General features: G+C 34.8%; 1 protein-coding gene across 1 annotated transcript in view; it reads right to left on the reverse strand.

Moving 5' to 3' along the window:
- Positions 1 to 669: 669 nt before the first annotated feature.
- The window catches only part of LOC145690732 (uncharacterized), a 42,128-nt gene continuing 18,987 nt past the window's right edge, over positions 670 to 23,810 (reverse strand). The window contains exon 2 of the mRNA XM_081765913.1: positions 670 to 4,404. Within this exon, the coding sequence (XP_081622039.1) occupies positions 3,252 to 4,404 (1,153 nt within the window). The 3' untranslated portion in view covers positions 670 to 3,251. The remainder of the gene's footprint in view (positions 4,405 to 23,810) is intronic.

The following is a 23,810-nucleotide window of genomic DNA, read 5'->3' on the forward strand; positions in this document are numbered from 1 at the left end:
ACCACATGATGCGAGACCATGGTGGCCGTCACGTCGTGTTATGTATTAAGACTTACAGGAAGGGCGGAATGAAGATACTGGATATCATTAGAAAAAAGAAGATGAGAGCGTCAGCGGATTCCTGTAAAAGGGGGTTTTATATTAAGTGTCGTGTGGGATGGTGTATATAGGGGAAACGAAGAAGAGGATGCAAGAACGTTTATAGCAACATAAAGACAATGTCAGATTAAAGAAAGACACTAATGATATTTTCAAGCACGTCAGTGAAAAAGGCCATGAAGTAAACTGGGGAGAAGCAACGGTAGTGGAGTATGAATGGAGACAACTGGTTAGGAAGTGGAAAGAAGCTAAGAGGATAAAAGAGGTAGCTGATAAAGCTCTGAACTGGAATAGTGCATATAGTATTAATGAAAAGTGGGAGGACATTTTGAAAAAAGGAAGAACGGAGAATTGTCGCAATTGTTGTAATTGTCGTCTGTCTGACTGACTTCTTTTTGTTTGTCATTCTTCTCCAGAATAACTGAGAACACGTGGATTCCAGGGCAAAGGTGCTACTATTATCAAATTACAGACAGACACTAACACAAAGAATATAACAAATTATTTAATATTACTGCAATAAAAAATATAATTGCATATTACATACTATAATAAGTGCAATTATCTGTGTGCACATGTAATAAGAATACATGCCCTACCCAATAACTTCGAGAGTTGTTTGATAACTTACCATACCAGCAGATACGTTTGGGAGTGTATTCATCGTAGAATAGAAGAACAACAATTATTTTCAAAGGAAGAAAATGTAACCGCACAACACTACAATTATTGCTTTGAAATATTTTTTATTATACCATGGATGAACAAGCCATAAAACCTTCCTAGGGGATCTCTTAGTACTGAGAATCTGACATAATATATTGAATGAGAAAATCAACTAGAATAATTTGTATCACTTGTTTTCTGCAGAAAAATGAAACGGGACATTGATCCAAAGTCATACTCATATTTCCATGAAAATCAATTATTATGAACCCCGTGAAGACTGAAATACATGCTTCCTCTGTTGTTATTTGATGGATCAAGACGAAAGTTTGTGAAAATTAAACATAAAATACGACACAAATGCATTTCGTTATTCACCTTGTTTGCAGTTTTGGCACGTAATAACGAAAAGAATCTCGAGAAGAGTCTTTTTTATAGAATTTTTTTAAATATCCCTCGATTATTCTTCATTTGTACGCACAAACGTTTAGCTGGTGACGTAAACTGAAAGCCTACTCTTCCAAATCGATCGAGGTATAACTTGTTCCAGTGTTGCACTGACGGTCGGATCATTGACACAAAGTCGTACTCGTACTTCTATGAAAATCTATTATTATGAACTCTATGAAAACTATAAAAAATATTTCTGTGCTGGTATTTGATGGATCAAGATGAAAGTTTCAGTGGAAGTTGTTCATAAAATAGGACATATAAACACATTTGATTATTCACGTAGTTTGCACTTATTAACTGTACATTGTCACAGTCATACTCATATTTCCATTAAAATCAATTGTTACAAACCCCTGTGAAGACTATAAAATACATATCTCCTCTTTTGGTATTTGATGGAATAAGATGCAATTTTCAGTCAAAGTTGATCATAAAATACGACATATACATACATTTTATTCTTCACGTTGTTTGCAGCGTTGATACGTAATAATTAAAAGATTCTCGAGAGAACCTGGTTTAGCATTTATAGTTGACCAGCAACCGTTTTCTTTTATTTTAAGGACCGTCAGGAACATTTCTAAATAGTGGGCGAAGTTATCACCTCCTCCGCCCTTGGTCTATACGTATTTACCGAAATTGTCCAAAGTAGAATTTACCTGCCTGTAAGGTCCATCGTACCTTATTTAATTTCTATCCCCCCCCAAAAAAAATATTCAAATTAGCATATGATTTTCTTGTGATGGTGTCTCACATACACCAGCAGAGCATTAATGCAACTTTTCTTTAACGTAGTAGTTAGGAGTTAATTCTGCAGCAGCATATAACTGCACTACGATGTCATTTTATTTGATAAACATTAGTCAGCTGTTCTCAACATTTCTTATCACTTAAGGTATTTTGTTTTTATTATTATTACTGCATTATGTTATCATTCCTTAAATTTGTGAACTTCGACAAACTATTCTACCACCCTTTTGGCACGTAGAAAGTTTTCACTTTTGTCTTAGCATTCGTCTTAAGGAACGTGATATTGAATTTTATCACATACTTTTAATAACTAAGATGTTTCGCATTTGTATGTGTTTCCACGTATTTAACGTGACTGTACCCTTCATGTATAAACATGATGCTTCAGTGAATTGTTTAACATATCTTGCAACGTCTATCCAAAAAAAAAAAAAAATATAGATTTTAAGTGAACGATTTTCGACTTTTTTCACCTGTATTGAATCTCTCTCCAAAAATCGAATTTCTATAAGATCATCCCTGAAAGTCTTGATACCAGCAGTTGCTACCCACCCATATCAATAAATCTATTGCCAAATAATAATTTTAATTAAATCGTTTTTACATACTTTGAGCGCTGTAGTTCATTGATTATGTAGTATGTTTTTTTCTTTTGTGTTTTAACAAGTGCGTTGCAAAATGCGAGCTTCATATAAATATTCCTTTTACCTGTGTTGCCATGTGTAAGAGATTTTCATCTCTGCGTTAAAATGTCTTTCCAAACCTGAAAAGAGATGAAATACCTTTACACACTTGTCGCATGTGTGAAGATTTCCACTTGTGTATATTAAAATGTCTTGCCAAGCTAAAAACTCAAATCAAATCCCTTTCCACGTTCTTTGATTTTCAAAAGTTTTGCACCTATGTGTTGTAACATGTCTTGCCAAACTTGAATGCAAACACTCCTCCACACTTTTCGCATGTGTCTTGTCACGGAGTAGTTTTAACATGTAATTTGCTAAATGTAATTTTTCACTAACTGTCAATTTAGAATTTTATCACGTCCGAGACTTTAGTCCTGCGTCTATTAACATGAGTCTCGCTAAATTAACATGTGAAATTTAAGGAAATGACATTCTTCGCTCTTTAGGTGTGAGAATTTTCAACTATGTTTGGCCAAACTTGAACGTCGATTAAGTCCCTTCGTATTCTTTTGACACTTGTGAGGATTTTTTCCTATGTGGTTTAATATGTGTATACCGAAACGTGAACGTCTACTAAATCCTTTTCCACAATGTTTGTATTTATGAGCTTTTTCTCCCGTGTGTATTAATGTGTGTAGCCAGATGAGAACGTCGTTTAAATGCTTTTCCACACTCTTGGCAGCTGTGAGGTCTTTCCCCTGAGTGGATTAACATGTGTTTTCTCAAGCTGGAGCGAAAACTAAATCCCTTTCCACACTCTTGGCATTTGTGAGCTTTTTCTCCAGTATGTATAGATATGTGTTCGGCCAAATCGGAACGTCGTTTAAATCCTTTACTGCACTCTTGGCACTTGTAAGGTTTTTCTCCAATGTGTATTACCATGTGATTAGCCAAATGTGAGAGCCGTTTGAATTCATTTCCACACTCTCGGCATTTGTGAGCTTTTTCTCCTGTGTGTGTTAACATGTGTTCAGCCAAATGTGAACGACGTTTAAATCCATTTCCACACACTTGGCATTTGTGAACTTTTTCTCCTGTGTGTGTTAACATGTGTCCAGCCAAATGTGAACGACATTTAAATCCTTTTCCACACACTGCGCATTTCTGACCTCTTTCTCCACTGTGGACTAACATGTGTACAGCCAAAGATGAAGGCTGTGTAAATCCTTTTCCACACTCTCGGCATGTGTTAAGTTTTGCTCCTGTATGGATTAACATGTGGTTAGCCAAACTGGAACGAAAAAAAAATCTCTTTCCACACTTTTCGCACGTTTGAAATTTATTTCCTGTGTGTATTAACATGTGTGTATTCAGATTTGAACGTCGTTTAAATTCTTTTCCACACACTTGGCATTTGTGAGATTTCTCTACTGTGTGATTTAACTTGTGTGTAGTCAAACTGGAGGGAGCACTAATTCCCTTTCTACACTCTCCACAAATGTGGGAATTCTCATTCGTTGCTAAGACTGAAGATTGACTAAACATCTTTCCACACTCTTCGCAACTGAGGGATCTCTCCGTTGTATGTATTAACTCTAGACTTGACAAAGTTGAATTTTGACTATAGCGTCTCTTTCGGTACGTTTGACGCTTTTCACTTTTGTGTGTTAGCCTATATCTTGACAAACGTGACCGATTACATCCTTTAGCAAACTTCTTCGAAATATGAGATTTCTGATCTAAATGAGAAATTTGTTCCTTGAAAGTAATAAACGTATTCGCTTCTCTTTGGAGAGCAAATAGGTTATATTGCCTGTAAGATATTCAGCAAACAAGGAAATGTTAATGGAGGTAATTAATAGGTATCAACAAAGAAATAAAATCATTTTCTATATCTCATTCTAAAATTACATTTATTTTTGTTCTATTACATGAAGCCTTGTAGAAATATGGAAGCCAGAAATATTGACGAGTAAGAGCATGTAGTTAGCATTACTAATTGTACAATCCTTTATATATACGATATAAGATGTAACTCAAGTAAAATTTCCTCAAAATTAAATCCCCACGTTGAGCGGGTTTGCATATCCAGACTCCTAACTATAAAAACATTTACGATCACTCTAACCCCAATCATTTCACAGATTCAACCTGTTGTATATGTTATTAGGACGTAAAATTGAAGAAAATTTATACGAAAAAGACCTTTATGCATTGCAAGACCTGTAACTGCCAAATATTCACCACAAACTTATAGTCGTATCGACATAAACAAAAAGAAGTGTGGAGCAGGAAACTATTTTACCCAAAAGTGAAAAGAGACTCACTGAAGACATACGCACTGGTCAAGCGGTTTGGGTCACTAGTCTATAAATTACAAGTGTGTGTGTTCAAACCCTGAAGGGAGTATTCGTTTTTTTTTTTTTTTTTTTGTTCTTTTTTTTAAAGTGTGTTTCTATTTTCATGAGACGACTGAGAACATTTCTTTAAATAAATCTTTGGCAACTACTTTTCTCTCAAATTCCATTAGAAAGGAACATTATATGAATTGCAAATCTAAAATCCACAGCTGAGAACAAAATATTATGTTCAATATTTCATTATTATCCTTTGATTTGTAATGAAAAACTAATTATAGGCATTGACGATTTCAGAAAATTCTCCCCCGGTAATGGTCAATATATGAATGAGAGAAAACTGATAAAATATTATTAGTCCACTTTGAGCATGATCGAAAATAACTTATGGCCACGAAGGGGAAAATTTATGTCGACAGTCTCAAATTCTCCCACAGGTCATGCCCTAAAATCATCAGTTTGAAAGGTTTCCTTAACAAATAGAATATTACATTTATTTCTCGTTCTGCGTTTTGAAATGGAAAAATCATAATTTTAAAGTGGATTATAATACGATAAGCATAAAGATTTATAGAACTAATGAAGTAAATATTCTTGTGTAAGTTTTCGATTTCTAATCAGATTAAAACTAGAATATTCGTTTGCATCGCACTTTAAAGTAAATCCCCTCTATATATAATTCTTACTGGAAAGTATGTTTAACACCAATTACTTAATCAATATTTTTAATAATATATTTTTATTGTAATAATTTTACTATTCAATGTTGTATACACTACATTTCCCAAAGCAAAACCTCGCAAATGTATAGTGGACTAGTGAATATTATCAAATAAATTATCATTTTGTTTACGTAAATACTCCATCGCCTCATTTGAAACTTCGTACTTTAAATAATAATAATAATAATAAAATCATAGCCATACCTTTATCAGAATTCAGGCTTTTCTATTTAATCGAATCCGATAGAAATACAAAGAGAAACTTTGAGAACAAGTAAAAGAAAAATGTTACTTTAGTGGGATTGGAAGTAACTTTTAGGAGTTCTTTACAATTTACAAACAAATGCCTTAGACAGTTTTTTCTTTTCTTTAAGTTAACTTATTCACCGAATGTATCTGAATAATTTGTCTCTATTTTCTACTCGGTTATATATGTTTTACAATCATTTCCGCTAATTTTGAACGACAGGAACACGAATACAAAAACATCTAAGAGAATTAAAATTCCAAACTCCCCCACCGGGAATCGAACCCGGGACCCCATACATCTTAGGCACACTTGCTAGCCACTAGACCATTAGGGAAAGGAAGAGAAATGCATTTTGTAGTATCTGAAGTTTACACCTATTTTATCCTGCTGTAATAATGTTTACCGTTTTCGTTACTTTGAGAAATGATGTATGTTATTCATATAGGTTCTATTACATATTCGTTCACAAATATTATATATATTATATAAATTATCAGAATTATTCATGATCTTCCGTGGAAATGCACTGTCGCATGCACAGTAGACAGACAGAGTAATTGAAATGTGAGTTCAACAGATATTATATATTTCGCCGACATTATTTAATAGCTATGTAGAAGAGATAGCAGAAATGAGCTTTCATAATGAAGATGGAATTTCGGTAGGAGATAGAATGATGAAGTATATACGGTTTGGGGTTGATATGGTTGTTGTTGCAGAATCTAAAAAGGAAATTAAAAAATGTAGAAATCTTGAGAAAGGCTCCTGAAGAATATGGGATGAAAATAAATGTTAGAAAGACAAAATCCATGGTGGTTGAAACGAAGCGATCGGTGTCAAATATAAAAGTAGGAGCGGGAAAAAAAGGTAACTAGTTTTTGATGTCTGAGTAGTATTATTAGTGATATGACATACGAACGTGAAATAAAGCCAAGAATAGAAATGGCGAAAGAAGCCTTTAGGATGAAGAAAATACTATTTTGTGGGGCCTTAGAGCTGAAAAAACTCATAAATCCTTCGTGTACTGTATTTTACTGTATTTATAGAACAGAAACATGGATATTACACAGAAATGATGAGAAACAATTGGAGGCTTTCGAAATATGTGCGTGGAGAAGAATGGAGAGAAATAGCTGGGGCGAGAGGAAAACGAATGAGAGGGTTGGAAATGGAAGAAGAAAAATATTATTAAGAAGAGGAAGAGAAACTAGTTGGAATATTGGTTAAGAAGGAACTGTATCATGAGGGATATGCTAGAGGGTATGGTGGCAGGAAAGAGAGGGAGGGGACGAATAAGACTACAGGTAGAAACATAATTAGGCTATTGGCGAATCAAAACAGAAAATCGTATGTGAAGATGAAGAGGTTAACAGAAGATTGTGGAGCATGGTAGCTTCTCAGCTGCGGTAAGAGACCCGCTGGTAACGGCGGAATACTTCTGATATAATGATGCTGATGATGCACAATAGAAACAGAAAGATCCACTTTACTGTCATTGCTAATACGAATCACAATGCAAATTTCTACAAGTAGTCAAAATGCCTAGCTCTAAAGGCTGTAGAGAACTATCTGTTAGCCTTCGAGGAGAAACTATAGTAGAGTAAAAATGGAACAAACTCTCATTCAGATCGCTTGGGTTTTGGGTTGTGAAGAGAAAGCAGTGAAGAAATTGATTTAGCGGTATGACAAATAATAATAATAATAATAATAATAATAATAATAATAATAATAATAATAATAATAATAATAATTTATTTCACAATTCATTTCTGCCAGTAGCTTTCGCCCCCTTACACCCACTTCATGCTTACTCAGGAGGAAGCTTCGCGTCCCCAGGTTGGGAACCACTACTTTCCATAAAGAATTCTGATAGCCTGTTAGAAATTTGCATTCTCACTAATATCAGTAAACTGCATTCTTCTGGTTCTACTGCGCATGCACCAGTGAAATTCCATGGAAGATCATGAATAATTCTGATAATTTATATAATATTTATGAACGAGTATGTAATAGAACCTATATGAATAACATATATCATTGCTCAAAGTAACGAATACAGTAAATATTACAGCAGGATGAAATTGGTGTAAACTTCAGATACTACAAAATGCATTTCACTATCTTTCCCCGCTGGTCTAGTGGCTAGCACGTATGCCAAAGGTGTATGGGGTCCCGGGTTCGATTCCCGGTGGGGGAGTTTGGAATTTTAATTCTCTTAGATGTTTTTGTATTCGTGTTCCTGTCGTTCAAGATTAACGGAAATGATTGTAAAACGTATATAACCGAGTAGAAAATAAAGACAAATTATTCAGACACGTTCGGTGAATAAGTTAACTTAAAGAAAAGAAAAACCTGTCTAAGGCATTTGTTTGTAAATTGTAAAGAACTCCTAAAAGTTACTTCCAATCCCACCAAAGTAACACTTTTCTATTACTTGTTCTCGAAGTTTCTCTTTGTATTTCTATCGGATTCGATCAAATAGAACTTCGAATAGAGATCACGTTGAATTCATTTATTGACTAAGCCTGAAATTCTGATAAAGGTATGGCTGTGATTTTATTATTATTATTTAAAGTACGAAGTTTCAAATGAGGCGATGGAGTATTTACGTAAACAAAATGATAATTTATTTGATAATATTCACTAGTCCACTATACATTTGCGAGGTTTTGCTTTGGGAAATGTAGTGTATACAACATTGAATAGTAAAATTATTACAATAAAAATATATTATTAAAAATATTGATTAAGTAATTGGACTTAAACATACTTTCCAGTAAGAATTATATATAGAGGGAATTCACTTTAAAGTGCGATGCAAACGAATATTCTAGTTTTAATCTGATTAGAAATCGAAAACTTACACAAGAATATTTACTTCATTAGTTCTATAAATCTTTATGCTTATCGTATTATAATCCACTTTAAAATTATGATTTTTCCATTTCAAAACGCAGAACGAGAAATAAATGTAATATTCTATTTGTTCAGGAAACCTTTCAAACTGATGATTTCAGGGCATGACCTGTGGGAGAATTTGAGACTCTGTCGATATAATTTTCCCCTTCGTAGCCATAAGTTATTTTCGATCATGCTCAAAATGCACTAATAATGTTTTATCAGTTTTCTCTCATTCATATATTGACCATTACCGGGGGAGAATTTTCTGAAATCGTCAATGCTTATAATTAGTTTTTCATTACAAATCAAAGGATAATAATGAAATATTGAACATAATATTTTGTTCTCAGCTGTGGATTTTAGATTTGCAATTCATATAATGTTCCTTTCTAATGGAATTTGAGAGAAAAGTAGTTGCCAAAGATTTATTTAAAGAAATGTTCTCAGTCGTCTGATGAAAATAGGAACACACTTTAAAATAAAAAAAAAAAAAAACGAATACTCCCTTCAAGGTTTGAACACACAAACTTCTAATTGATAGACTATTGACCCAAACCGCTTGACCAGTGCGTATGTCTTTAGTGAGTGTCTTTTCACTTTTGGGTAAAGTAGTTTCCTGCTCCACATTTCTTTCTGTTTACGTCGATACGACTATAAGTTTGTGGTGAATATTTGGCAGTTACAGTCTTGCAATGCATAAAAGTCTTTTTCGTATAAATTATGTTCAATTTTACGTCCTAATAACATATACAACAGGTTGAATCTGTGAAATGATTGGGGTTAGAGTGATCGTAAATGTTTTCACAGTTAGGAGCCTGGATATGCAAAACCGTTTAACGTGGGGATTTACTTTTGAGAAATTTGGTACATACAACCATATATATTTTGTGCTATGCCGAATAAACATTTCATTAATATAAGTGAAAATAGGGGTCCGTTGTCACTAAAAATATTTATATGCAATTAATTTTTGTCAGAATGTTTAAAAATCGCATAAAATTCTTGCAATTGCAATTTCAAAAGCTGTTACTATGATCGGAAAGAAACAAAGAAAGAGACAACTTTTAAAATTTTTCACAAAATACATAATTTCAATCAGTATACCAATCTCTAGCTGCGTTTTTATATATGCTGATACTATGAGATAGTAAATTTTAATAAGTACTACCATATTTGCCTCTATTGATATATAGCTACGTAATTATATCTGATACACATTTAAGCAATCTTAACAAATAAATATTTTTGAGAAGCGGCAAATTTTGAATTTCTTCTAATTTTTCTATTTACCTGAAATACATGATATTACGATTCCATAATTCAACGTTAAGATAACGTGGACAAGCATTAGCACGTCCTTCATCCTTAGATTATTACTAGTGAATGTATATTTGTGCTCAAAACATAGAATTTAAATTTGTATTAATACGGTGTAATGCCATTCGGAGGAATCAAAATTCTATACTGGGTTTGGTATCTTCCTATCACAAGTTTTCTTTAGAAACAATGCCCCTCGAGTGTTATTAGCATTATGAAACACTTTAGTCATTGTTGTTTTTTTAAGTTAAATGTAAAAAGGGCATGTGAAGATAAATACTACACTTTAAAAACCGAAAAATATTACGCATCACATTAAAAAAGACAGGAATCAAAACTCTTTGAAATAAATTATTTAATATGTTGAGTGTCTATATTTAAGCGGCATTTCATTTTGTGTACATTGAAATGGGTATCGTAAGGACGGGAAGAGGATTAACCCTTTTAAATTATGATGGCACAAGACCTGTGCCATGGCGTCAACCTTCGGAATTTCCTTTGTAAGTCTCTAGTGAAGCTTTATTAGACGGGCTTTTTGCATTCATTCATATACCAAAGCATCATAGAAGATGCTTTATGGGCATTTTGCAGTCTCGCGTATTCTGTCTGGGGGCTGTGACGTCACAAACATGGACGATTGGTTTAAAAAAGTGTATATTTGAGAAGTTTTTTTTTTCATAAATCCCTGACATTACTATTTACCCTAGAATCATGGTTTGTACCTCGTTGGTTTCGTTATGAGACAGGCTTTTAGAACGTACCAATGACATTTTCCTATCGGGTACCAGAAGCTGGAACATCTCGTTCAAAAATAAAAAGGGGATTTTTAAAGAAAAAATTCCCTTTTCCACATTTTTCTGTTCAGGTGCACGATAGCGAAATTTGAGTGGTACCATTTGAAAGGCTTCCTTTCGCTGAAAAAAATGAGATATGACTCATGATGCTAGAGTAAACAGACGTGTGTCAAAAAAATCTCGATTTCTTTATTTTTCATTTTTTACACATTTTTAGTCATTTACTTTAGTAAAGTATCTACAGTATTATCACTATTTACTCTATACTCATGATACGTACCTCCTCTTCTTTGGCATGAACCAGTCTTCCAAACGGAACCATTCGCATGTCTCTAGCGTGTACCATAGTGGGAAAAATTCGCGAAAAAGGGTAATTTTAGTCAAAAAATCTCTTTTCTTCGATTTTCGGCCCCTCTGGACGGCCCCTGTATCAACTCACAGAGCCTCAAAAAATCTCAAACATACTACATACTATGTGTAATAACTGTTCGACGCTTCGATGTTATATCTTGAAAATTAAGGGAGGAAAAATATATTGCCCCATGTGCAACAATACTAGCTTTCCCATATGTGAGCAATGGATAACCCATTTTTATATACAAAATTCCTGGCTCATCCCACTGGAATTTAGTACAGTTATTAGACATAGTATGCAGTATGTTTGAGATTTTTTGGGGCTCTGTGGGTTGACACAGGGGCCGGCCAGATGGGCCCAGATTCGGAAAGAGGGGGATTTTTTACTAAAATTTAACTTTTTCGCGAATTTTTTCACTATGGCACATGCTAGAGACATACGAGTTTTACCGTTCAAAAGACTGGTTTTGGACAAAAAACGGTGTATCAATCTCGACGATAATTAGGGATGAGTCAGGAAATTATTATATAAAATTGGGTTATCCATTGCTCACATAGGGCAAAGTGATACTGTATGCACATGGGGCAATATTTTTTCCTCTCTTATTTTTCAAGATATAACATTGAAACGTCGTACAGTTGTTACACATAGTATGTAGTATGGTTGAGATTTTTTGGGGATCTGTGGGTTTAACAGGGGCCGGCCAGAGGGGCCAAAATCGGGGGAAAGGGATTTTTTGACTAAAATTTCTTTTTTCGCGAATTTTCTCCACTATGGTACATGCTAGAGACACGCGAGTAGTACCGTTTGAAAGACTGGCTCATGGCAAAGAAAATGAAGTACAATTCATGTTCCCACAGTGAAGTCTTGATGACGATGATGATAGTATAGAAATTCACTAAAAAGATATTATCAAGGGAAAATATATAAATCGGCTGTAGCATCAAAATTATTCATCCTAGGGCCACTTTTTGTATCTCATTCTCTTCACCATGAAGCAAAATATTTTTGAGTAACATTCGCATGATCGTATCGTATACCAAAGTGGAGATATTCGCGATAAAAAGGGATTTTTCAAAAAGAAAATACCTTTTTTTCAATTAGAGCGGAAATATGCCGCATTTGGTACACTTTAAGGAAATTTTACGGAAGCAGATAAAAACATTGCTTTTCTAGAAGCAAAACGGGCTATGAACCATGATCCTATGATAAATAGTCTTGACGCAATAGATGATTGAGTGAAAGTCTACAAAATACCTCAAAAAAGCAATAATTTAAAAGAGTTAAATTTGTAGGTCAAAAATTATAATCTGACGGGTCTCTCTCACTAGAGAGGACTGTTGCTTTTTTACTTTTAAAAACTGTCGTAAGCACCAGTCTTTTGGGAAATAAAACATTCAAGAGGGAGATAATGAACACTGAATACTGTATCTCACTGCACAAAATTGATATCTAGCTAATCTGGCATTTATTATGGAAATGGGTGAATTGAGTGAAATTAAAATTTACACTGAAGCTAGCACCTGTATCTCAGCTAGAAAACTTCTTTCTTTCTTTTTCATGACACTATCATTAGAATGAAGGTCATACAACTAAGAGAATAGATTTAAATTTTACGCGAAAAGCAGACCATCTGACGAGTGGTTTATGTTAGGAAGGTGAAATTTACCATACAAAATCTTTACTCAATACTAGGAAGCAAGTGTTCTACGCCTTAAGAGATGAAAACGGGGAATTTCCGTAGATTTCTAAATATATAAATTTACCATATGATATAAAATGAATATGTAATGTATAGAATTTTATCACGCATTTTCTAATGCAGTTAAGTGACCACAATTTTGCTAGTCTACAAGAAATTTTCGGAAAACTACGTTTTTAAGCCGATGTGTAAACCCATAAAACTACAAATCAACTTATAGGCTTCTTTACATGTTCTAACACGTGCAACGTCAAAAACTGCAAAAATGTTTCTTAAATACGACTTAAAAGTTATTTAAAGGGAAACAAAGTATTTTTATCATTTCTCTTTCAAATCACGCTTTTATCCTTTCCGGACATGCTGTTTCACTTATACGGAGCATTCTACTTCTTAGGAAAATACATCAAGGAATAAGTATTTCTTCTACCGTAATTCACATTGATATTACCTGTTTCATTCCAGCGTTACTACACTAAGTATGGCTACGTAGTTTTAAGCGTGTTATTCGCAATATTCCTTTCTTAAACACAAACTTAACGGAATAAAAGTTACATAATGCTATATGCCTAATGTTGTTACTAACACTAGACATTTCTAAACCGTTACAACATAAAAAAAAACACATTTACAGTAAATTTGTAAGAAAATCTTTTCCCGAATTTACCAAAGCATTCCAAAGAGAGTATATATTTTATTTATATTATCCACCGCGTCCTCGATTTACTTACCTGCCTGTTCATTCTTTTCAAAAAGCATTGCCCCCCGCGTGAACGCTTGTTTTCCAATTTCGACGCTAGATTGCAGCACGTACTGCCCATTTTTGTGAGTAAATCTTTATGGTTTGCATAGGAATGACCACGCTTTTCCAATAGTTTAGAAAAGAAAATGGTCTTATATTGTAGGGCATCATTCTGCAAAGCAAGAAAAGGCAAGTTGGAATACAATGGAGTGTTATTTCATGAAATACCATCCGATAATGAACTACGTAAGAACATTAATAGGGGTATAAATGAGGGTACTAGATTTTCCGTTTTTTCCTCAAGCCTTTGGCAGTTCCATATACGAAACTCTCTAAGTCAATAAACTAATTCTATACTCTACATTTGATGAGTTGAAAAATGCAGTATATTGACGAGGAGTTATAAAATGAAAAAGATCTCCAGTATTAGACTTCCAAACTATACTATGTATAAGTGTTGGCAGTCTTATAGAACGGCTATGTCCTTCGGCTGACAGATACCAGAGCAAAAACGGCAAGAGCTATCGACGTGCAGTTTTCGGGAATCGATTCAGTGTCCCAGAAATATTTTCCATCTCCTTGGACTACCTTCTACTTAAGCCGGAACGGTTGAATTCGACCACTTCCGGTTTCAACAGTAAAGCTTATAACTCAAAACGGTGATAGATAGCCACAAACTGTTTTCGGAAATTGATTCATGGTCTCAGGGAAATAACCCATCTGCACTCCTATATTTTAGTAAAACTGGAAGTTGAAGAAATTCAGTACTACGTCCAGTTTCAATGAAATACTATGAATAATATTTCAATATTATTCAGTTCAAGAATTTGCAAATGATAACGATGTATGAATATGATGTAATGATGTAACAAATTTAACATGTCATGTTATAATTTTGTACTTCAAATGGTGTAATAAGCTGTAATTACAATTTGCATTTATATACTTGATAACTGAACTGTAGAACTTATAGGAGACACTCTCCATATTTTAAGTCAAAACAGGCAAAATAAATAAATAAAGCAAAAACGATAAGAGATTTTGCGAAACGTTTCTTAGTAATCGATTCAGTTTCAAGAATATACTCCATGTCTTCAATATAGTATTCAATTTGCATAGCTTGGAAGTCTACTGTAGTTTCAGTCTGAAACGATACTCACTTGTATATATTGGATATTGTTGCTCTCGAGACAAGATTTAAGCTACTTCATCTCAAGAAGCTGTTGCTATATTGTGAGACAGCTTTGTCATCTCGTTTCTCATAGACAGTTGATGTCTCGTATCGTGGGCAACACTAATTTTAATACTGAAACAATGTACAATTTGGCTTAGAGTAAAAACAGTCTATATAACATGTTGTGTGGTTTGCGATAGCCCAAAGTTTATTAGAAAAGGTACAATTCTTTGTGTTTCACATTTGTATTAGTAATGACTAGTGTTGGGGTTTAAACTTCCTTATGATATATATAAGGATATATCATAAGGCGTGGCCCAAAATTAGGTATACAGTAGTAACTAACTGATCAACCCATTGCTTTTTATATCATTTCTTATTGCTACCCATAAGGTAGACTTAGTTTCTTTATTATTTATTCTTAATGTCTTTGTACTTATATCTTAAGCTCGGAACAGCCGAAACAAATCAATCTATAAGATAGAATGTTAGAGGGTGTACCTGATCAATGCAGGGGTGTAGGCGTATACCTACTTTTGAACCACCCTGTATAATTGCTCTTATAGTTAATGGCGTCGATTTTTCAGTAAATTTGGGAGGGGGGCATTCAGGTGCAGAAACATATATGAGGATTTTAAGACAAATTGCTTTCAAATTATACCGAATATAGCATATTCATAAGTACAATGCGGGGGGGCGGGGCCCCCGCTCCAAGGATCGGCACCGTTGCTTATAGCATCAGAGTTTCTTGACACGAAAGCATAAAATTATATATATTCTATTTAGGCCAATATATGATTGAGCGTATTTTTTCATTTTTGTGCTTCAGCCATCACATCAACAAATGCGTTTCTATTTGAACAAATATTTTTTTGTACTTCTTCAATGACTACCGCATATTATATCTTTTACGCAAACAATTTAGATTTCTTTACATTCTTTCTATTAGCACGTATTGTGTACGTACAAATGTCAAACTGCAACGCAACAGCATTGACTGTCAAACGGTAGGATGCAATGGTAGGACCTGCCACCTAGTGGCGAATTCGTGATGAAAGGTACACGCATTTTTTGGCTGATTGAGCAGGCAGTTAGAGGGAGCGGACGGATGTAGAAGGCAGTGATATTATCTCAGTCAAAGTCCATTTCCTTTGCAGAAATGCGCCTTGAAACTGGTCCACCTCTCATTAAAGTAATTATCAAGATCGAGATCTTGCACAAATCCTGAACCAGGGACAATAAGCGGAAGCTTGCCCCCGTTTATTTAGTGAACGACCTTATTTAGTTAGTAGTAGATTATTTATTTAGTAGTAGATTAATTAAGGTATGTTTAAATGAATCTCAAAGTAAAGTCCGGGTAGGAAAATCTTAGTCCACGAGCTCTCACGTCGAAAATGGCCTGAAACTAGGAGATGCGTTGTCGCCATTATTATTTAACTTCGTTCTGGAATACGCCATAAGGAAAATCAAAGATAGCAACCAGAGCCTAGAGTTGAACGGTATTCACCAGATTATGGCATATGCTGATGATGTAAATTTAATACGGGATGATAGGAGAACAATAGAAAGAAATACAGAGATCTTATTAAACGCTTGCAAGGACATGGGTTTAGAAGTTAATGCAGAGAAAACTAAATACCTGGAAGTGCGTCGGGACGGGAATACAGCAAATTATGGATGCGTTAAAGTATTAAATAATACTTTTGATAAAGTGGATAGTTTGAAATATCTAGGATCAGTATTAACAGAGGAAATCATATTCATGGAGAAATTAAATGTCGACTAAAAGCAGGGAATTCGTGTTACTATTCGGTTCAAAATCTCTTGTCGTCGCGAATTCTGTCGAGGAATTTGAAGCTTAAAATATACAAAACGATAATCATGCCTGTTCTGTATGTCTGCGAAACATGGTTACTTACTCTGAGGGAAGAACCTAGACTGAAAGTATTTGAGAACAAGATCCTGAGACGAATATTCGGGCCTAAGAGGAACGGGAATGGGGAATGTCGGAAACTTTATAACGAAAAACTACAGAATTTATACGGTTTACCCAACATTGTTAGGGTCGTGAAGTCCAGGAGGCTTAGGTGGGCGGGTCATGTAGCTAGAATGGAAGAAAGTAGAAACGCTTTCAAAGTCTTGAGTGGAAGACCAATCGAAAAACGCCCATTAGGAAGACCTAGGCGCAGACGGAGGACAATATTAAGATGGATCTCGCAGAGATTGGAATACAAAGTAGAAACTGGATGTAGTTAGCTAAGGATAGAAGTCAGTGGAGAGCTTTTGTGAACGCGGCATTGAACCTTCGGGTTCCATAGGTCATAGAGTTAGTTAGTTAGTTAGTGTGAAACTAAGATTTCCAAAATATGCGAATTCAATACAATAACTTGACGTATAGCAACTGTAACAACTGTTTGCGATAGAGTAATAAGATTGAAGGTAGAATCTGTTCTTTGGATGCTGGATCCATCTCAAAAAGCTATTGCTTGCTATCGGTTACTCTGTTACTTCTATAGAGATAAATATTGCAAGAATAGTTAATTTGAAGCACTTCAAACTTGAACAGAAAATTAAAGAAGGAGGCAGAACGTATCGTTGGGACCCTGATCCGATCCCACAAGAGATTCTCGACATCTTACTCAGTATTTCTCTATGAAAAGCAGATAACAGAAGTAGTAATCATTTGCAAAACAAGAACTTCTCGATTCCTGTTACAATTTTCGTTTTATAACGATAAATGTTGAAACTGAAGACGGATAATCTTAACCATTTCCGGTACAAACAGAGCTTCAGCGAGAAAAGTAGATCGTTTCCAAGCAAGCTGTAAGAAACCAGATATCATATTTCTTACCATTTTTGCCTTACGGAAATCAGTATTGAAACCGGAAGTAATAGTAAGTTAGAAGTAGTTGTGTTTCTGATGTAGCCCTGTGAATAGTAGAGATTTGTTGTACAATATGCTAAAATGGTTGCATAAAACGCTTTTCACTATGTATTACCGTGTTTGTTTTGTGACGATAAATATTGAAACCAGAAATGGTTAATTCTAACCACTTCCCGTTCGAATTGAATTTCAAGGGAGGAAATAAACATTGTATTTGAATGGAGAAGCGATTACAAGAAAGAGGACCCTGACAGATTTTAGCATTCTTCCTCTAAGAAAATTAGTATTGAAGCTGAGCATTTAATAGTAAATTTGAATTACTTCCGAATGTGACACTGTCGTGAATATTCATTATATATTCTATTCAAATGTTCAATCGCTTGCAGAAAATTGATTCTGGTTATATGCTGTAATTTTTGTTCTATGCAATAAAAGTTTAGAAGTATATTAAAACCGGATGTAATAATAAATTTGAACCATGTTCGTTTCTGGCAGAGTTCTGTGGGTAATCACGATACGTTCAATTTAAACATTCAATTGTTTGCAAAAATCCGCCTTTCGCTGTCTGTTACTTTTCCCGCTCTGTAGCGATAAATGTCGAAACCGGAAATGGCTAATTTAAAATGCTTACGGTTTGAATAGAGTTACCGCAGGAGATGGACCTATTATTGAAAAGATGAATCCATTGTACGAAACCGTATCTCGATATCCCTTGTCGTCATTACTCTACAGATATCAGTATTGAAATTGTCTGTTTAGAAACTTTCAACAAGTTCCCATTTTGGATCAGTCGAGACACTCAATCGGTTGCAAGAACTGTTTGTTACAGTCTCTGATCGTTTTCGTCCTGTGACGATAAATATTAACACCAGAAATGGTTAATTTCAATCGCTCTGCTTTGAATAGGGGTTAGTGGAAAATTTGGAACCTTATCTTAGAACGCTCAGCTGACTGTAGAAACGCCACTCAATAAATCTTACAGCGACTGCCATATAGAAATAGGTATCGAAACGTAAATTAATATTAAATTTGAGCCACTTCTTGTTTTAATAGAGTGTTGCCAAGAGTCATGTTATGTTTGACGCTCAATGGTTTGTTGAAAGACGTCTTCTTGCTGTTCCCATTCTCTGGCGAAAAAGTTCAAACCGGAAATGGATAGTATTAACCTTGTTTGGTTTGAATAAGATTACAACACAGGAGATAGGACCTATGCTTGACATGCTTCACCTAATGCAAAAAGTCGCTTCCTGATAGCATTTACAGTGTCCGTTCTACGGAAATATATTTTGAGACCAGAAATACTACTAATATCCAGGAAATTAGCGCTATGTTGCTTTGAAACTCTGAACTATTAGTAGCAAACCGTGTATCCTTCCCTGTTACCGTTTTCGTCCTACGGCAATAAACGTTGAAACTGGTATTGCAAGTGGCAGTAATAGAGAACTTGAAAAACCTCTCGTTTTGGCAGATCGTTGTAGACAGTGATTATGTGTTGTGTATAGACACAGAATCATTTGCAAACAGTCATTATCGTTCTCGGTTACCGTTTTGTTCTATTGTTTTATTCGTTAAGTCAGAAACTAATGGTTAGTTTGGAGAAATTTCTGTTTGAGTATACGGTTAACGGGCAAAATTTAATCTATTTTTACGGACGCTCAAATATTTCTTAAAAAAAAAAAAAAAAAAACAGCATCATGAAAGCATTCTCCGTTTATTTAATACGGAAATCACTTTTGAAATTGGATGGAATAGTACATTTCAACTATCTTCGGTTTCGGTAAAGTACATTGGATAGCCATGAAAGTTGTGTTAAGACGCTGAATTATTTGGAAACAAACACTTCCCGCTATACTACAATTTTCGTTCTATAGCGATAAACGCTGAAATTTAAAATTGAACCAATTTTGGTTGAATACAGGGTTAAATAAGAAGACAAAGCCTATTCTTTCGAGACTAAACCAATTGCAAGAAAAGGTTCCTCTATATCTTTTTAACCCTTTTGCTTTCATACCAGTTGACAGGGGGACGGACGAGGAAATCCGTTCTAGAAGACTGCCGTCACTTACACACAATATAGTCTTAGTACGAAAACCTTCGATTGCATTCATGTGCGTTATGAAGAAAAGCATAACATTGAGACCTATGTATATATTTCAAAAAAAAAAAGTGATATTACTCCAGCTACGAAACCAGTTCTAGTATGCCTGTTCTAACATGTAGTGTAAAAATTTGTGCAGGTTCAAATAAAACGAACGCATTTTAATACCAATTTATTATCAAGTATATCACCGACCTTAAGCTCAATTTTTCGAATTTAAACGAGATTGGAAAAGACATTGTAAATTTTGAGCTTTATTAGTCGAGCCTCGCATATGCAGGAATAATCTCTAAGCTTCTTTCATGAGTTTGGTATTTTGTACATTTGTGTTAGTAAGCCTAACTCCGATTCTACGGCCATATATGGTCAAGAATCAAGATCTCTGATCACGTGAGTGCTGCATTTCTGGTGACTGTTTCTTGACATCTGATTTACGGGACAATCACCCTGTACCGTTAAAACTAAGAGCTTATGGACCCGATGCTAGGAGCGAAAATCGGGATTTTCCCGGCTGTCCATGTAGAAGCTTTGGTTTGCTAAAAGAACCCTCAGTGCTATGGACGAACGCTTACACGCAAGACTCGTTATGGTAGTCACTCGGGAAAGCACCCACGAAGGCGCGTGGGGTGCCTTGTTCTACGTATATGCTCCCCTGTATGGGCTCAGGTATCGCAAATTTAATTGTTACTTGAATATGTTAAAGTAAACTTTCCAACAAGTGGAAAATTTGCATACTACCAGTTTTGGTGCACAACATACTCACCGAATGCCATACTGATGTAGGACGCCCAGGGACAGATCGTACGATAGCGTTGATTTCAAAGGCATTTCATTGGAAAGGATTGAGAAGCTCAGTTAAGAATTTTGTTAGGGATTGTATTACATGTGCTGGAATGAAACCAGATCAACAACCACCGACTAAGGTGTTAAGTATTATTCCATCACGAAGACCACGAGATTGTATCTCCATTGATATGTTGGGAGCATATCCGGGTGGAAAGTCACAGAAACGTTTTGTTCTTGTTATCATGGATTTGTATACACGTTACTGTACAGCATTTGCGTTAAGGAGTTCAACCGCCAAAGCGATCGTCAGATGCTTTGAAGAATATAATTTTGCTATGCTTGTTTTTCATTTCAAATGTCTTGTTCAAGCCATGAAAAATATAGTGGTTAAGTATTGTACTATTTATCATGCTCAGGGTGCTCTAGTAGAGAGAGTAAATAAAGAATTAGTGGAAACATTAAGGACCTTGTGCTCACAGTCACACACGGAATGGGCTGAAAATTTGACAAAGGCTGTGCTGTTGTACAACTATTCTTTTTCACAAAACTTAGGAGTTTCACCAGCCAGTTTGCATTGAAACACTGATTCTTCGCGTCTAATATTTCTGCATATTGGCATTAATGCTCAGTAAGATATGTCTGATGAGGATGGGATAAATTGGAGAAATAAATTATTTACGGTCAATGTGGAAAAAAGTGAAAAATAAAAAAAAACTAAAAATGGAATGAAACTCAAAAACATAGACGCATAGTGCGCGCCGGAGATTTTGTATTTGTGCGGCAGCACAATGCTAGTAGTCTCATAAAGAAACAAATTACAAAATTCTTTGAACTTTACCGCGGGTCATATATATGTACTAGCATGTCTGGCAACGACAGAGCAGTTGAATTATTGGATCAGGTGAATGGAGAAAGCACAGGGTATCAATCTATGGATAGAGTTAAGATATGGACGCCCACACTGCAAACGTACAATACTTGGTTACTGTTAGCCAAGAAACACTTACCTGAGGATGAAATTGCTAAACTGAAAAACGTCCCTCACCGAATTGAAGCAATTGATAACCCATTGCCTTTGTTACAACCTGAGTGCGAAATTTATAATCATCAAGAGCCGATAAATGAGGGAAGGTGATAAGACAAATTAAACAGCGTTCCGTGCGATTGGAGAACATACATAAATCGAACAATTTTCTGTATAATCTACGTGATTTGTATGTTACTGACTATTGTATGCGCTTACCAGAGTAGACCAGTGAATGCCTTATGGTCATCATGCCCAACTTTTCTAGTGGACTGCAGCTATGGCATTGAAAACAGAAGAGGAGAAGAAAGGGGGAGAACTTGAGACAAATTGTAAAATAAAGTTATTTTTTGTTAGGCCATTAGACTAAACAAAGAGATAATCTTGCTCACTTATTTAATTATTCAACTCGAATTTCGAAAGTTAGGAAATTACTTTTCAGCTTCAAAGTGTGTGCCCACCGCTGCCGACGCGCCAGCCCGAGTTATCTTCGGCGTTCACTCAAAAATCACGCACGTTTATTTAAATGTTATATTTCATGGTTTTTTACAGCTTTTGGAGATACTGACTTAGATTTTAAAAGCAGAGGAAGAACAGCACTGGAAATTTTAAACAGGTAATTGATTTAGAAAGCGAATTCGGACTTTAAAATTTTAATTTATGACCTACCACTTTTGAAAAGTATGGCTATCCCGTTTTGGATGCTGAATTTCTGTATAGAATTCTTATTAGGATGTTCATGTTCCGTATACTTTGTTTCTTTTCAGGTATTTCCAGTTTTGGAACCAGACTTCATAATAAAATTTTATTATCTAATTTTGTACTGAGTTTTTATTCATTCTCCTTTATGTTTGCATGAACATTTAGTTGTCCCATACAATTATGCATTTAGAGAAATATTTGGCGATTAGAGACATTTATAAACCTAATTAGAGAAGTACTAGTAATTACTACAACTAATTATTAAACTTGAGTTTGGGGAATTAAAAAAATGCTCCTTAGTTAATGAAGCTTTTCATTTGGTGTTTTGTATTGAATAATGATAAAAGTAAACTAAATTTGTAATGTAAGATCGATTTGGCGGTGAAATATTGTATATTAAACAAAATTTAGTATAATATTGAAAGTAACTTATAATAATGCTGGATTTGACAAATCTGTTAGTATATGGTTGAGTTGAGTTGATTTTGAGTTTAACGTCCCGTTCAGCAGCGAGGCTATATGAGACGTGGACCTACTGATTAACGTGGAATCCGAACCACATGAGCTCCCGCCGGGAATCGAACCCGGGACTCCCACGCCAAAGGCGCGTACGCTAACCGCTTAGCCACGGAGAAGCTCGATGTTAGTATATGGTGTTTACTATGAAAACTCTATATGTATTTCCTACGATTATAATGAAATTTGAAATTTAATTGAGTTCAGAGGCAACAATATTATAAGTTATGAATACTTGAAAGTTAAAATCTAGTTCATCCCCTAGGAACATCACTACTTTCCTTGTAAAAATTAAAGTGATGAAACCAGTGTGGCGCCTGGTTGTGTTCAACCTAATGTGTAGAATTTGGCAAGTTGACTACACATTTCAAAATTCTGTTTAGACCCCTAATGTCTAGAATATTTAAAGAAAAGTATGGTAGCAAATGTGACGTTCGGATTTTAGATTCTGATATAATATCTATTTTTGATTTGGATTTAGATAAAGTAAATTAGATAATTTTTTTTCGACTTTTGAAAAATAACTCTTCTTTTCTTGTGCCGGTCTATGTTAGGCATCGTGTTATATCGGCCACTGATTTGTATAATTAAAATTATGTTGTGAAAACATATGAATCGTATTACGTAAAAAACAGGCCCCGAATATGTTTAATATTTAATAAATAGCTTAACATGGTTATTCGTACCCTGATTATGATAAGTATTCTCGGATGTCACTTTACAGCGATTTTGTGATAAGTGCATTTGCTAGGAAGCCGCATACTTATGGTGGCTAACGCTCTTTAAAAGGTTATATTTGTAAACCTACTAATTTTGTAGGTATGAGCGGGGCTTCAATAAAGATTAATAGTTAAATGATTGATGAAAAATTCAAATGCAGGGCTGCAGCTTTGAATTC

This window comes from Thermobia domestica, chromosome 7 (assembly GCF_964235325.1).
Source record: "Thermobia domestica chromosome 7, izTheDome1.hap1.1, whole genome shotgun sequence".
Classification (NCBI taxonomy): domain Eukaryota; kingdom Metazoa; phylum Arthropoda; class Insecta; order Zygentoma; family Lepismatidae; genus Thermobia; species Thermobia domestica.